This window comes from Accipiter gentilis, chromosome 3 (assembly GCF_929443795.1).
Source record: "Accipiter gentilis chromosome 3, bAccGen1.1, whole genome shotgun sequence".
Classification (NCBI taxonomy): Eukaryota; Metazoa; Chordata; class Aves; order Accipitriformes; family Accipitridae; genus Astur; species Astur gentilis.
In genome coordinates, this window is record NC_064882.1 from 8174337 (window position 1) to 8190012 (window position 15676).

The following is a 15676-nucleotide window of genomic DNA, read 5'->3' on the forward strand; positions in this document are numbered from 1 at the left end:
GGCTTCCGTGGTTTCTGGGACGTTTTGCCCGCACATTACTTCTGCCATATACTTTGTGTAATCGAGGGAACCACAGGGATCAATGCCACCACTGCGGCTCTCGGAGATCGGTAAAGATGGAACAAGACAGGTCTCTGCGGCGTTAAGAAAGGCCCCGAGCGGGATGAAAGGCGGCAAGAACCGGGCTGGTCTCGGCACGGCTGGGGACCGCTGCCACAAAACAGACCTTTATACAGACCTGCCGGTAACGCAGAGCCGCGCGGGGCGGCAAACGGGCCGCGGCCGCCCTGCCAGGGACCCCCGCGGGCGGCCCCGGCCCAGCCCGCCCCCGCCACGGGGCGGGCGGACACGCAGGGGGACGCGCGCACACACACACGCCCGCACACGCACGCACTTACTTGATGTCCTCCCAGACGGCGGGGCCGTAGTTGCGGATGACGAGCAGCTCCAGGGCGTGATTGACGAAGCCGTACTGCGGGGCAGGGCGAGGCGGCGGCACGGTCAGGCACCGGGCGGGGGAGCCCCTTCCGCCGCCCCGCAGCATCCCAGCCCACCCCACCCCACCCCACCACGGTGCCGGTCAGCCCGGCGGGAAGCAATCTCTCCGAAACAGCCCACCGCCTCCCCATCTCCCCCCAAAACAAAGGGCCGGGGCCCGGCTCTCCTCACGGCTCCCTCCTCCCAAGCGCATGCAGCCTCTTCCCTCCCACCACGCGCCCCGGCCCCGAGCCCCGCCAGACCGGACCGGACCGGACGTCCTCCCTCAGCCCCGGTCTCCCGGGTCGGGAAGGTGGCCGGGCGGAGCTCACCATGGTGCCGCGGTGCCGCCGTCACCCCGCCGCCGCGGAGCAGAAGATCGGTCCCGATCGCCTCACCGCCTCCCCCCAGCCGCCACCGCCCCGAGGGGCATCCGCCGACAGCCAATGGCGAGCGCGGCCGCTGCTCTAGTATCCAATGGTGGGCGCGGCCGCCGTGCTGTCCTCCAATCAGAGGCGGAGGCGGGACTGCGGGTGGCTGCGGGATGCGGCGGCGCGGCGGGGCGCGGCGGGGGCTGGGCGCGTGGAAGTGGGAGCGGCGGGTGCGGGAGTCAGCCGCCGTCGGCCGAGCGGCCTGAGGCGGGCAGCTGGAGGGCGCGGGGGTGGGCCGGCTGCCCACGTCCCTGGGTGGGTTCCCTATGCGCGCTGCCAGGTCTGCGGCTCGCCCCGCTCCCCCTCAGGTGCTGGGGCGGCGGTCGGCGGGATAACGGCGTTTGCTGTCGCCTCAGGCCGGCGTGTGGGGGCGAGGGAAGGAGGGACAGGCCTAGGAAATAGGACGCGTCCTTCTAGGGTTTTTTCCCGCCGATGCTCGCCTCAGCGGGGAACCCCTTCGAACCTCTGTCTTACAGTTTTCTCCGCATCCAAAAGGATTTTCCAGCAGCTTTTCTCCAGCTGGAGTCGTTGGGACTCGCCTGACAGCGAGTCAGAAGGATTTAATCAGAGTGCCTGGCAGGTTCCTAGGGGTTAGGTAGGTACGTGTAGAGCCACGTATGCTCTGGCGTCAGTGCCCTTTGCAGTGGTTGCCGTTGCAAGAGCAGAAATGCCTCCTCCCTCAGTTGTTTCATATCCCAATGCAACCATTTAGCTTTTAGGAAGATAAATGCCCCCTAAAAAGTGAAGAGTCTGAGGGGCAAAATGACCGCAGACATTTCTGGTTTAGTGCATTCGTTTTTCAAAGGCTAGTGAAGTTAAATGCGTAATAATGAGAGTTTTCAGTAATCTTTTCTTTGTGTTGTTGAGTCCTTGCCAGTAGCTAATGTGAATAAACACTGCGTTGTATTCGTAGCCTGCTGCATACGGATTCTTAAAGGGTCCTCCAAGTAAGGTATGACCTTTATAACAGGAGTTGTTGAGCAGAGGATTGCTGACAACATGCCAAGGACAGTTCAGAAATAACACGCTGTCTTCATATGTTACCATAAACACAAAACAAAAAAGGGTGCAGAACTTGAAAAACCCCTTTAGTTTAAAGCCCTTTGCACCATCTAAAGACCTGGCCTCAGCGTATGAAATAAAAATGCTAAGGAGACTGCTGATTTTTTTTTTGCTTGCTTAAAAAGAGTCAAAACATATTCAAGAATGAGATTATCTAGAAGGATTATAGGGTGAATATTTGGTGGACTAATACTGTAGTAGCTCTTGGGCAGAGACCTTGCTACATGAAGTCAGCAGAGCCATAGATGCTAATCGATCCAGATGGATTCTAGATGTAAGTGAAATTGCAAAAGTTCAAACCTTAGTAAGATAGTGCAAAATAAGTTTCAAATTTGAGCTGTTCACATACTTTATGAAAAAAAAAATCTAAAACACCAAAGATGGAGTATGTGTGTTCCATGTAAGTAAGTTAACAAATGACAGCATTTAAAATCTTTTGAAATCTCATCTATTGCTTGGTGACCTTTTGAATCTGTGTTAAGATCTGTTAAAATTGCTAGTAAGTGAGGAGGCAAATTACGGATAGCCATTAGAAATTTGGCAAACATCATCTCAGTAGGCGTTCCAAGAACAGTTGAGGGAAACCCTTCTTTTAGGTCAATTCTACTTAGTCTAACACATTCCAACTCTACTGGGAAAACCAATTCTAGATTTTTTAAAGGATGACCAAGAAAAAAAGTTTCAATATAACCAGTTAAAACTATACAAATGATATGCTAATTTTGAAGGGAGGAAAGAAAATTTTTAGAAAAAAATAACCAAACTACTGGTTGAAAATATCTGTGTAGAAAACCAAATAAAAACTGAAGTGATGCAAATCTCTAAGAATCTCTTCAGTCTCCAGGAAACTGGCAACGAAGATGTTGTAATAAATCATGCTGTTGTAACCAGACAAAAGGCTATGTTTCCCTACAGCTGAGGAGAGTCAGCTTGTCACCATTAGCTAGGATTTGAGTATATCAGGTCAGCATCTACTTTTCCTATTTGGTAGGAAGGAAGTTTTGGGAAAATGGGAAAACATATCCTACAATACCAATGTTGTAGTTACATGCCCTTTGTAATCTTTGTGTGCCTACTGGTGGTAATGAATCTACACTCCTGGAAGACTGTAAGACAACACCTGGGAGTTTTGCCCTCTGACGTTATGTAGCCTTCCTCTTCACACACCTATAAAATAGTTTTGAGGATACAAAATGTCAAGGACGTCCTGACTGCACATCCCAGGCAGGAAACAAGAAGACTGGGTTGAGAATCAGTGTTAACGTTCTCATTCTTCATAATTTTCAAGGGAATCTACTTGCTCAGTCTGTATATGGGGTAAACCCTCATGGTCAGAAAATGATACTAGAGAGATTACATAAAATTCTTTTTGGATATGGTTTTCAGAAAGTAGATTAGCCTGGCAATTTTGTGTACCTGAGTGACACTTTTTCAAAAGTGCTGATATCTGCAAAGGTCAAAATTGCTTTAGACAATTGTGAAATTGCCTTTCTTCTGATCTGGATCAGGCTTGGTAGATCGCTGTTCTTGCGATTAAGCCATTGTCATACTAGTGGAAGTTCTAGCATCCAAGGTGAGATTTGTAAAATGTGAACTGAGAACAGCATGGGCAGAGTTAAAGCAGGCAATGATTGATTTAGTTTTCTAAAACAGGGATCCCCTTTTAAAATTTTGGAAGATGCTGAGTTGAAGAATTGAACCAGGTGATTTGCTGAGAGGGACCAGCCTCCATTCCAGATGCCTGCTGAATCAAGACTATCTGGTAGGTCTTAGGCAAGATTTGGTTTCAGCTGAAGGAAAGGCTCTAAGTCAACAAGATAAAGTACATGTCAGACCAAGCTGTTAGTACTGGGCTGTGTTTTCAAGGCCCAACCCTATCAGTACCAGGACTATTAGGTAACATGCATTATGCACATCATGCAATCACTTGGACTGTATCTGATTGTCACACCCCAGTTTCTCAGGACAATGACCCAGGTTTGCCAATTCCCAGGTCAGGATTAAGGTGAAGCAACACCAGGGCTCCTTTAACTCACAAAACTCAACTTTTATTCGCTCACAACAAGAATTGGCATGCTCACCACCAAAACTGGTATGCTCACAACAAAAAATGGCATGAAAATATGTCAGTAAACTGTGTAACATGGGCTAACCATACATCACCAAATATATACTACAGGCCTTGCTTATTTGGAAATCAGTTCTGGGAAGACAATAAGGAGAGCCCTCCCGTTGACTCACGAGGTTCAGAGCAGACCCCTTTGCTTTCTAGACCCCTTCTCAGAAAGGAGCCCGGGGCGGCTGGATCCGCTCTTAGTCCGATACTTGGTCAACGGGATTAAGTGTAGGGATTACGGAAAAAGAAAAGGCAAGAGTGAACAAGACAAAGAGAGAAAAATGAACAGAGAAAGATCCTGGGTCCAGCATTAGTTCAGTCAGCTGAGGGGTCCAGTCAGCCAAGGGGTCCAGTTCCAGTGGGCTTGCGCACGTGGAGCTTCAGTTTGTGTCCTTTTATCATCCTTGCCCCTCCTTCGGTCAGGCATTAGGTTAATTAGGTGTCATAAACGGTTTGTGAGCCTTTGGGCTTGGGGGTCGTTTGGGGAGTAACTTCCCCTTCCCTGCATGGTGAGTTGCCCTGTTCAGCATATCAGAACAGCACATCAGCACAGGGAGCTGTGCGCCCTCCAGCACGCCCTCCCCCTTGTTTTGCTGATGGGTTCTGATCTGCTTCTCTTCACCTGTGGTTCCTTGCTAGGCAGAGATCCTCCTTATGCAGTTAGTCCTTAAGCAGAACTTGCCCCACCACAATGTTTGAGACATTAACTCTTTCAGTCTCTCACACTGATGCACTTCATAAAGCCTGCAGCTTATTTACTGTAGTGGGCAATCTCATTTCCATTTGGGGACCCTTATGTACTAGGTACAGCTCATGACCTGCTGCCCAGCTGCTTTCTGGTATTCAGGAGTGGGAGGGTAGCTGTGGCACTAGCCTCAACTGGGACATGCATGGGATGGAACACTGGCGTGAAAGGAGCCTTTTAGAAAGTGTTTTTTGTAACTGAAATCCTACAAGGCAGCTTCTCCACTTTGTGTTCCTCGAACATGTTTCTCAGGAGTAATTTCCTAAACTGGCCATCAGAAAGCCAAAAGAGTTGCAGTCAGTGGTTAAAAGAGAAAAACAACTGCTATAGTTTTTAAGTGGTGATATGTATGGTTTTTCCTGATTTGAGATGCTAACTTCATCTGGAAATTCTTGTTGAGTTCCGTGAAAGCAGAAAGTAGCATAGGATCCTTTTATGCTGTATGAGAGGGCAGTTGCTGACAGTAACTTTGGGAAAACCACTAGCTGGCCAAGAACATCTACATTCAGTTCAATATGGTTTGTGTTAATACACAAGCACTCTAAAACAAAGAAAGTATTTTAATAAGTTGCATTTTTTACTTTGGACTTTCCTCTTACAGTTTATATTGTTACTGTAATCCTGAATAAAAATGCTGCCTTATATGGTATTGCTGAATTTCACTTACTGAAGATGGAGTTAGTTTACTGACATCAAACTGAATTATGGGTATTTTCTAGTTATCTGTTTCAAATCATAATGGTCTGAGACTTGACATGTGGGATTGTCATAATAATACTTCTCTGGTGCAGAAATATGCTCTTAAGATCACTTCAGCAAGATTCATTATTTCTACTGTACCACTATACACTATTTCACTATACCATTACATTCATTTTCCAACACTGGTATTGACAAGCTATGACTGAAACAGCCCTCAATATGTCAGTGTTGTTCCGTAATGCAATAACCTGTGCAGATTTGAGAAACTCTGTGAGCTGTCTTACATCCTCCTGTAAGAGGAATGTAATCTTAGCAATGCAGAGCAAACTAATTGCATGTCCAGATCTTCCCTAACACCTTCTGCAATCAGTGGAAAGACTCCTCTTGATTTTCATAGGCTTGTAGTCCAAAGCTCCTAGGAACATTATTGTTCTCGATATTTCTTTGGCAGGTTTTGCTTGGGCTGAAAAATTCAGAAAAGTGAAAGCGTATCTGTGACTTAATCTGCCCCTTTTCACATCCCTGGGACGTTACTGCATGTATTCCTCTAGGTTATTTCCCATTACATGCTGTGTGTGCAGGATACTCATATAAACATGGCATTTGTTGGTGTAGTGGCACAAGAATTTGTACTGCTCAGAAGATGGGAAACAATTTCAGCACAGATCTTCAAAGGAGGCCTTATAATGGGGCTGCAAAGCAATGTGCTCTCTTCCATTTATATTAGGAAACCACTGGCTCAAATTGACTTTACTGTCAGCATCAAAAATCTGCTGAAGCAGATGAGACACAGCTTTATAAGGTTGTTTACTTTGTTTTAGATTCTTGCACAGTTTATTATTTCTTTGACTGGCTCTCCAGCTTCATGTTCCACCCTAACTGCATATTTAACATTCAGATCCTACTGTTTGTGCTCAGGAGAGTACATATCTTTAAACTCTTGCATCTGGATGTAGCAGAGGTTCCAGAACCACTGATTATCTTCCATCTTTTATCTGTGCTTCAGTATCAGAGCAATGCTGAGTAATATAAGACAGTGAGTTTTACTCTCTCCCTTTGCTCTGCAGAAAAGGACTGCCAGTCAACCTATGCAAATGGGATTGAGAAATTAAATTAAAAAAAAAAAAAAAAAAGAAAAAAAAAGCTTATATCTGATTATTTCCTTCCTATGCAGTTGTGAGCAGCCATACCATCGGGGATGATTTTAGAAGTCTCTAAAGACTGTTGTTGCCCACATCTTACAGACTTTAGAAGTGGAAAAGAAAGCCCTAGCTTTCATTTCAGAAACAGCCTCAAAGTTAAATTTGGTTTCTGCCAAGCTGACTTCTGATAAACTGGAGCAGGGCTTTGAAGGCAACACAGTCCCTTGTATGCTATATGGCAAATAGCCACAAAAATTATTGCTGTTGCAGGAAACAAAAACTCCCCTTCCACTGCTTTTGCAGAACAATGAGCAGGCGTAAAGAACGGTAGCAGCTAGAGTGGCTTGGTAGGTTATAGGATGGGTGGGGTTTGAAAAAGGGGTTCCTTTGCCAAGATTCAGAAGAAATTCCCCTTAATTATGATGGCTTTCAGCTGGAAGTACTGATTTTGCCTCCTGTACTATCTGTTGCAGCTGTTTCTGCAGAGAATGCAAAAGAAAATGAGGGGAGAAATAAACTGGTTTTGGGGGAGGTTTGAATTCTTCCTTTATAAGATTTCACATGAAAAAGTAGATCTGTCCTGGGGCTCAATTATCTGTGCGCTTCACTGTTTTGTCAGCTTCTGTGAGTTTGTTTGCTTTGGTTTTGCACAGTAGTTCAGAGAGAAAGAAAACATCAGCTCCAGACTAGTTGCACTTCTTCTGATAACCAGCAATGAGAATTTTTTTCCAACATGTCCCTAAAATCTTAGCAGGTTTTGCCTGAATGAAATAAAAGTAATTGAATTCTTTTGCTATAGCTTGGCTGTAGCTTGTACTTAAGCTGTGTCATTGTTAAGATTCAAAGGATCCACTTTTTATTTATTTCAAGGGCCATTTACACCTCTTTGGCAAAGAAACTGCAGTGTGATAAAAATGTTATCCTCCATCACATAGTGTAAATGTAAACAGGAGTCAGCTCCACTGAATCTTCAAGAACTAATAAAATAAAAATTCACATAATAACAAAAATGTTTCTGGACATAATACTAAGGTATTTGTATATTTATATAAATAGCATTGCATGGTCTCTGAAGACTTTCACACAACATAATACTATACAAGACATCAGCTTAAAAACAACTGTTTTATTTCCTTGCAAAATCTCCCAGTATTATATCAGTTAAATTGCCTTCCTTTTGTTTATCTCAACAATTTGCTTATTGGCTTTCTGATTCCTTTATTCCATTGGCTTTAATTTAAGTGAAAAGATGACTTCAAAAGTGAAAGGACTAATTAAGATCTCAGTAAAAAGATTAGTTAAAAATAATTGTCCCTTATTAAATACATATTCATTCAGCAAAAAACTTAAACAGAGGAACTGCTTCAGTGAGACCTAAATTCTTCAGTTCTGCTTAAAGCTAAACATAGGCTTGTGGGGTTTTTTTCAGAACAGGCCTGAACACAAGTACATTTTAATGAACTTTCTTGAATCATTGTCTTAAATACCTGCCTAAATCCTATTAGCTTCACTGAGATTCAAGTGTATTGTTTTATGTGTACACTTAAGCACTTGATCAGGATTTTTCTCTGAACCAAGGCTGAAGTAGACATGGGAATGTTTTGAACTTTTCAGAAAAAAAAGTTAGTGAAGTAAAAGGAACTCCACAGCAATTCTATCCCAGCTGGTAATGTAGCCTAGGGTATGTTAAAAAATAGAGAGTTATAAAAAGTAATGTTGGAAGATGAATTTGATCATTAATAAGAACTAAGGCCAAGGGCACATTTTATTTTACAGAGATACATTTAGGAAGGTGTCAGGAACTGCCATGATGAACATCCTACTGAACAACAGATTTATATGAAATCTGGCTTTGAGAATGGCCATCATCCAGTCCAGCAATAGTTCTTTCCTGGGGACAAAAGGAAATTCACTCCTAAGAGTCCCTCCCATTTGGTAAATATGGAGAAAGAAATCCTCTATTTAAAAGCCTATTTGTTTTTTAACATTCAACAGATGACAGGGATGGATAGATTCCTACTGACTTCAGTCATTACTGGCTTAATACCATGAGCCTACTACTAAGAGTTGGTAGTCAAACACTCCCACATTTTTAAATCCAGGAGCAGCCAAATGGGACTGCTAGCAGCCTCCTGGTATTTATGTCAATAGAACAGAATTTTCTGACCAAAATAATATTGCAAAGATCAGTTGCCAAGGTTTGCATAGTTCTCATTCCTTGAAACACTGCTGTTAAAAATGTTACAAATACATATGCTTGTATATGTGTGTGTATAGGTATGGTGTGTGCAAGAGAGAGATGTGCATATATAGAGAGACTTTCAGGTTCCACTTTTGTGTCACAATGATTTCTAACCATCTTGGATGGATATAGGAGACCTCAAGCAATAGGAGGATTCAATGTTTCAAGTTTTGTTCAAATGCTGCTTACAGGAAATCTGAATTAAAATATGCTTTAAAAATGTTCTTAGTGCTAGTCCCTTATAAAGATTTTTCTCAAGGCTCTGATAGTACATGTTCTGTATGAGTTTCTACTGCAACATAGTAGGATAAAAGTGTATTGAGCTTCAGAATGAACCTGTCAAGTTCAGAAAATGAACAGAATGGCACCTTAGTCTAATGTAATTGCTCCCTGTAAATATTCAGAGAGCAAAATCTGATTCAGTAGCAAGTAGCTTGAAGAAAGACTTTTATGCTTGATATGCCAAAATCAAACAGTTTAAGAGGTTAGAATAATAACTAATAATATTTGATACTACCGGAAATATTTTATGTGCGTAAGCAGTGCAGTTCTCCAGCCTGCAGGTGGGATCAAACTGTGAAGCGTGGAGAAATTTATGTGCAGATGGATCTGCTAGTTAGAAAGGCAGAATCCTAAACTCAGGACTCGTAACTAACTCTATTCTGCCAGTTCTAGAGGCAGACCCTTTAGAATTTTCCACTCATGTTCCACCATCCACAACAGAAAAGCTTGTACTGTATGAATAGTAATACCTCACATATGTGTTCATATGTTTTAAAGCATTTCTGTTGACTTGTAGATTCCCCGGCAACTTTAAAGTGAGTATACCACAGCAATTTCAATAATATGTCATACCCAAGTTGCCATTCTGAATAAGGATCATAGCTTTAAACCAGTGTGGTTCTGTTCAATTTTATACAGTCTGACTGGAATTTCCTTTCTAAGTGAACACTTCAAAGCATGTTTTATTACACTTCTTTTATAACATTTCAAATTTAAATGACAACAAAAAGAAAACATTTATTGCTCTAATACATAATAGCAAGTGGATATTATTATTTTTTGTAAAGTATTTTAAAAACCCCAAGGACTAAAATATGGTTTGATGATTACAGAGACTTTAGTATATAATTATACAGTGCTTTAATTTATATTCATTTTATACACAAAATAAAGTTCATGAAACAGTAAGCAGCAAACTCTGCTACGTATATGTGTATTAGCTACAGTTAGCAGCCTGATCCAGAAGATGCTGAGCACCCTCAACACATTGACTCCAATCAGTGTTAGAAGATGGTCAGCAGCTTCTAGGATAGGGCCCAAATGATGCACTGGAAGGCGTATGTGATAGCAACAACAATATTTTAATGGACATTTTCTTATGGAATCACTAAGAAAATATATTTTAAGAGTCATTGATAAGCACCAGCTCACAACACTGCATGTGGCTGCATCACTTGCACATTACATTTCCTGACACGCTGCATATACAATACATCTAGAATTCTCAGCACAGAGAGAACTCAGAGAGTTGTTACGCACTTACAAATTACCACAGGGAAAATGTAGGTTTTAGTAGCATTTTCAACAGTGAAGTTGCAACATTATTTTAGTGACTATGTTCCTATGCAAAAGAAAAAATAAAAAGTAGTCAGTGACATACTTCCTGAAATTTTAATACTGGCTTTCAGGTGTTAACAATCTAAAGTGCTTTCATGTTTCATACATTTTTAAAAATTTGCAATTCATACAAAAAAATCAAAATATTTATAAACTTATGCTATACACTTGTGAATGTACCATTTAGTCTATTCCTGTTTCCTCACCCAAAAAATTGGCATTGCCGTCTCCCAAATCTCTCTTTTGAAACCAAGTCTGTGAGTTTGTTCCTTGAACATAAGCATCCAGAAAATAGCAAATTCCAGGGATATCACTGGGAAAATTTGGTGGAAGCTCTTCTCTTGAGCGAGGTGTGAACACAAAACCCGGATATTCCTTTAACAACCTAGAACAAAAATGAATCATCTTGATTAAAAATGAATCAGTCACTAATTGTTACTACAAGTGCCGACATTCTATAATTCTTCAGGTCCTGCAGGGCAGAATGTAGCAGGGCAGAATCTAATTTAATATTTATATATTATTTACTGATAATATAAAAAAAATACTGTTTATTTGATAACCTTGATAATCTATTAACTTGTGCAAACAGGAATATTGGCTCTCTGGTTTTGTCTTGTCAATGTTTTGCATGTAAGTGCTATGTTTGTTGTAAATATTTAAAAAAAATTATTTAGTACTGAAAGCTAGCTCAGATTTGCACATGAAACTGGCACCATAATTAATGTTTCAACTAATGAAGGACTGAAAAGCTTATTAGTTAAACTATTCAGATCCTCTTACCAATTCTAATAATTTTGCTTTTTCACACATGCATCCACAAAACCCAGTGGTCTTCTGTATCTGAAACACAGATTGCTAATCTGTAGGTATAAATACTGATGATTGGTATATAAGCTTCCAAACAATTATTGCAATACACAGGAGTTGTGCAAGGTAGCATAATGTTAGCAATATGTGTTTAGAATTGGTGTACAAATCAAAAAGAAAAAAATCACTAAACAAAAAGGAGGTTAACACATCATTCACTCAGGGAAGAAACCAAACATACCACAACAATAGTAACAATAGTTTAACCAAATTGCCTATTTTCTAGGCACTCAGAGAATTAATTCTCTTTTTTTTTTTTTCAACAGTATACTCATTTCAAATATTGTCTTGAGATGAATACACAGCCATGCAGAAATCTACATATGCCACAAGTTATAGGCAAGTCTTGTGTGGACGAATGATTTTCAGAAAAGACTGTAGTCAGTACCATTCAAAATTATTTTCCTTATGGATGTGGGAAAAAAATCATCATTTGCCAGCACTGTTATTCTGACATACATAAGCACCAGCGATGCTAATGCTATCTCCGTATTTGTTTAGAGTGCATGATTGAAAAGGTTACTTATTGTGTGCCTGAATACCTGTGCTACTTTTATCTAAATCAACTATATGAGATAATCTAAGTTTGGCATTCTGTAAGTCACATAGCACATGCTACAGGGGATGTCAGAATCCTGGTCCAAATTCTCTGTCTGACATTGGACACAGAATCTTGCCACAAGACATTATCAGATATAAGGCAGTGGGTACAAGCAGAGTAGGAACAACTGACTAACTGTCCAGGCTGCAGTGAAGGTAGCAGAGCTTCCTTAAAAGGAAAAAATAATTTATATCCATATTCCTGGTAATTTTACACAGCCAGCAATATCACTTTCTACTAGTAGATTAACTCTCTACAGTTCATTCTTATAAAACTTTTGGCCACTCTAGAAGAAACAATAGTCTCTATCAGCTCAGTGGCATAAAATTCAGACCTCGACCTGGAGTTCAGATGTAGACTGTTACCATCAAATTCAAAACAGTTTCCTATTATTTTGCCTAGCACCTATAAACACTATTCTTGGCCATGAACATGTTGTAAGGTGATTTTTAAGTACAATTAAACAGATAATATGAAAAGAGTATTAGGTTCGAAGGACAAAGGAAAGATGGTGTATTTCCCATGGGAGAGCCTGCTAGCTGTCTGCATAATCACATAGTACACGTTACTAAGAATGTCTGATCTGAGTGGATAAATAGTACAGCCTAAGTTCCATACTAAAAGGTTTAAACTGAGCTGGGACCAAGACCTGTATGAACTAAACACTGGGGTAGTTGTTTCATTGCAATCTATTCATTAATCTTCCCTAACCAAGAGAATGAAGATGTGTAGGATGACGTTTAACAATTCTTCAGTAAGGTTGTTACTTTCAAGGGCACCTGCAGCCAGTTTGGCATCCAGATCACACTGAAAGCCACATAGCTCAAAGACGGCCCAGCTATATGACAGAAGGAAAAAAAAAAAGCCAGAGGTGTACAGCTGCAGGGTAAGAAGCAAAATTGGCCCAGGCAGTCCATTTATTTTAAATGTAACATCTGAAAAATAAGTATCAGCTGTTCTGTTTTGCCCTTTTTCTTGCTGCTGCTGGTTGTATTCTGACTAAAAATAACCATGGTGCATTTATGAGCCGTCAGATTAAAAGAGAAAAAGGAAAATAAACAGCAGTATTTCAGAGGGGGGCAGGGAAAGAACAGGAAGATAATCAACTATTACAGTAACTACTTCAGGTGGAAATATTACAGCTATGAAGCACTGTACCTGTAAGTTGTTGGGCTGACATTTATTTTTCTAGGTATACTGCAAGATTCAAACTTATTGGCAAGAGTTACATTATTTCCAAAAAGGCAATAACGAGGCATTTTAACCCCAACAACTCCAGCAAAGACAGATCCAGAATGAAGGCCAATACGCATCTTTAAATAAAAGACAGAAAACAGCATTATTAGGTAAAATAAAAAGGTTAAAGTCAGTTTTAGAAATTCTTCTTCTATTAAAAAAAAAAAAAAAGAGCTACTGATATAAATTGAGTTAGTACAGTCTCCTTAAAATGTCTGTATTCCGGTCATCACTTCTTATGGAGAGGAAGCTAGCTGAAGTTTACCTTGCTTTGCATTTATAGTAAGTAATCCTTCATCTGATATGACTGTGATAACACTGGTCTCTGTGGCAGTAAATTGATCTAGAAACATCAGCAGGAGTTACTATGACACTTGTATACTTTTCTGGGAGGAATTACATGACTGGTGATAGTCAATGAATAGTACTTGCTTTGGTGTCACAGTCAGAAGACAAGTCTTAGGAAATAGCAAAGACAGTATGTATATGCTGTAGTTCCAACTGAATTCTATTGACAAGGTCACACATAGGGTAAATCCCAATCCCAGAGTACAGAATTTTGATAAGTAATCAAATTATACAACAGTTGAAACATTCTGATACCTCTTCATTGTAACTCATACTCAGATTTTTGAGTTTTGCTTAGCTGGTGCTGCTTTCTAGGTTCCTTTTTTTTTTTGAGATGTGTTGTTATGCGCATTATACCTATGTAGACATGTTTTCTTCAGAATAGCACTCTGACACACTAATGGCATGATGTTGGGAAGCTTGTGTATCTACTATCTGCGCTATGCTTTACATATCAAGAGAATAGGGTATCACTATGAAGAAGTCACAATTTCTAATTTTGAGTGGAAAAGCAGAAAAGCCTACAACAAAATCCACCCACACAGCAAAGATGGCTAAAATATGTACATCAATATACAAGTCTGATTTAAAGTAAGTGGTTTGCGGTTACATCTTTTTCTTTGACAATTGATACATAAAATGACAGTAGACTGTGTGACATATTTGTTGCTTTGCAAAACAGCCAATGCTTTCATGAAGCATTTCATTAAAATAGATGCATGCTTTCATTAAAAATAGAAAGATTCAGTTTTCTTCTAAGAAGCTTCTAGTAGGTATTTATACAATTTTTTTTCTCTTTATTTTAATATTACTTTTTAAAATGTAATAGCATTCCTCATTCAAAATTATAGAGGTAGCATTTGCATGGAAATTATAAACAGGTTATAATATTGTCAAGGTGTTTCCAGATTTTTTAAGTGTAATTTAATTTGATATTGTGAAATACAAAACAAATGACATTTATTTATAATATAATACTGCTGTTCTCTCTGTGATAAATGCGGAGCATGTAATCCCCCTAATAACCATTTTCTTTGTCTTGGAATACAAATATTCCTTGATCTGAAATCAAAGAAGCCTGAAGTCTTCTAAAGGAACAAATTAACAGAAATGTTAAAAATGAGCAAATGAATGAAATAATGAACTAGGACACCTGTATTAAAAATAATAGGACCCCATTCCAGGACATTTGAACTTAGAAGAAGGTCTACATCATTTGTCATGCACACAGGCTTTTCTCTTTTTTTCTCAGTGAGAGGAAAACCTATATGAAAAGTTCAGTACATGTGTAAGCCCTCATTGAAAGGAAGCCATAAATATAATTACCACTGAATCTAACATTTGCTTTGACAGCATTTACACCATTATCTTATGGTAGTGGCTCAGTATCTGACTGTAAAACTAGAACAGCAACAGAATCCTTTAAAGATATGTGGATTACTGCAATTGGAACATGTCTTTGATGATTCGTATTTATACCTGTTACATCAAAAGACTTAGATGTTCTCATTGGGTCTAATTTTGAGAGAGGATTAGTCTTCTCATTAGAAAACAGTAACAGGATATTCCATGCCACTGACAAACTTATTGCTACTGAGACAAAAACTGCAGCATGTCAGTGTGCACTTATTGATTTCACTGCATTGTGAAAGTCTTTTGGATTGATTTTCAAATCTCTGTTTCATCTTTACCTCTCCACAAAACTCTCATTCGTAGAACTAAAAAGGTCAGCTTCTCCAGCCATACACACTTGATGCCCCAACCTGACTAAGTTAATGCAATGATACAAAATTTTCTCAAGACAAAAACCCCAAAAGCAACTAAACAATCAAAAATGACCACTTTAACCATATAAAATACAATAAAATATATGACCTTGATAGGCTCTCCATGGGGAGACACCACCTCATCTGACAGCTCCATCATCTTCAGGGCCATCAATGCTATTTGAACAGCATGTGTTTCACTTTCTTTGTGTAAACCTCCAGCGACACAGTAGGCATCTCCAATAGTCTCAACCTAAAACAGGCATATTTGTTCCTTACTGTTAGACTGTTTGACATATAAAAGAATAGTCTGTGGCT

At 40.3% G+C, this 15676-nt stretch overlaps 2 protein-coding genes across 6 annotated transcripts in view; both read right to left on the minus strand.

Annotated features, from left to right (window-relative positions):
- GUCY1B1 (guanylate cyclase 1 soluble subunit beta 1) overlaps positions 1 to 886 on the minus strand; it is a 58935-nt gene extending 58049 nt beyond the window's left edge. For all 3 annotated transcript variants that reach the window (XM_049792903.1, XM_049792922.1, XM_049792912.1), the window contains exons 1-2: positions 810 to 886; positions 399 to 472 (exon numbers count right to left, since the gene is read on the minus strand). In XM_049792903.1, coding sequence (XP_049648860.1) covers positions 399 to 472; positions 810 to 812 — 77 coding nt within the window. In that variant the 5' untranslated portion in view covers positions 813 to 886. The remainder of the gene's footprint in view (positions 1 to 398; positions 473 to 809) is intronic.
- A 6838-nt stretch (positions 887 to 7724) lies between these two features.
- The window catches only part of GUCY1A1 (guanylate cyclase 1 soluble subunit alpha 1), a 40170-nt gene continuing 32218 nt past the window's right edge, over positions 7725 to 15676 (minus strand). For all 3 annotated transcript variants that reach the window (XM_049793651.1, XM_049793658.1, XM_049793667.1), the window contains 3 exons: positions 15468 to 15611; positions 13167 to 13321; positions 7725 to 10922 (listed from right to left, as the gene is read on the minus strand). In XM_049793651.1, coding sequence (XP_049649608.1) covers positions 10721 to 10922; positions 13167 to 13321; positions 15468 to 15611 — 501 coding nt within the window. In that variant the 3' untranslated portion in view covers positions 7725 to 10720. The remainder of the gene's footprint in view (positions 10923 to 13166; positions 13322 to 15467; positions 15612 to 15676) is intronic.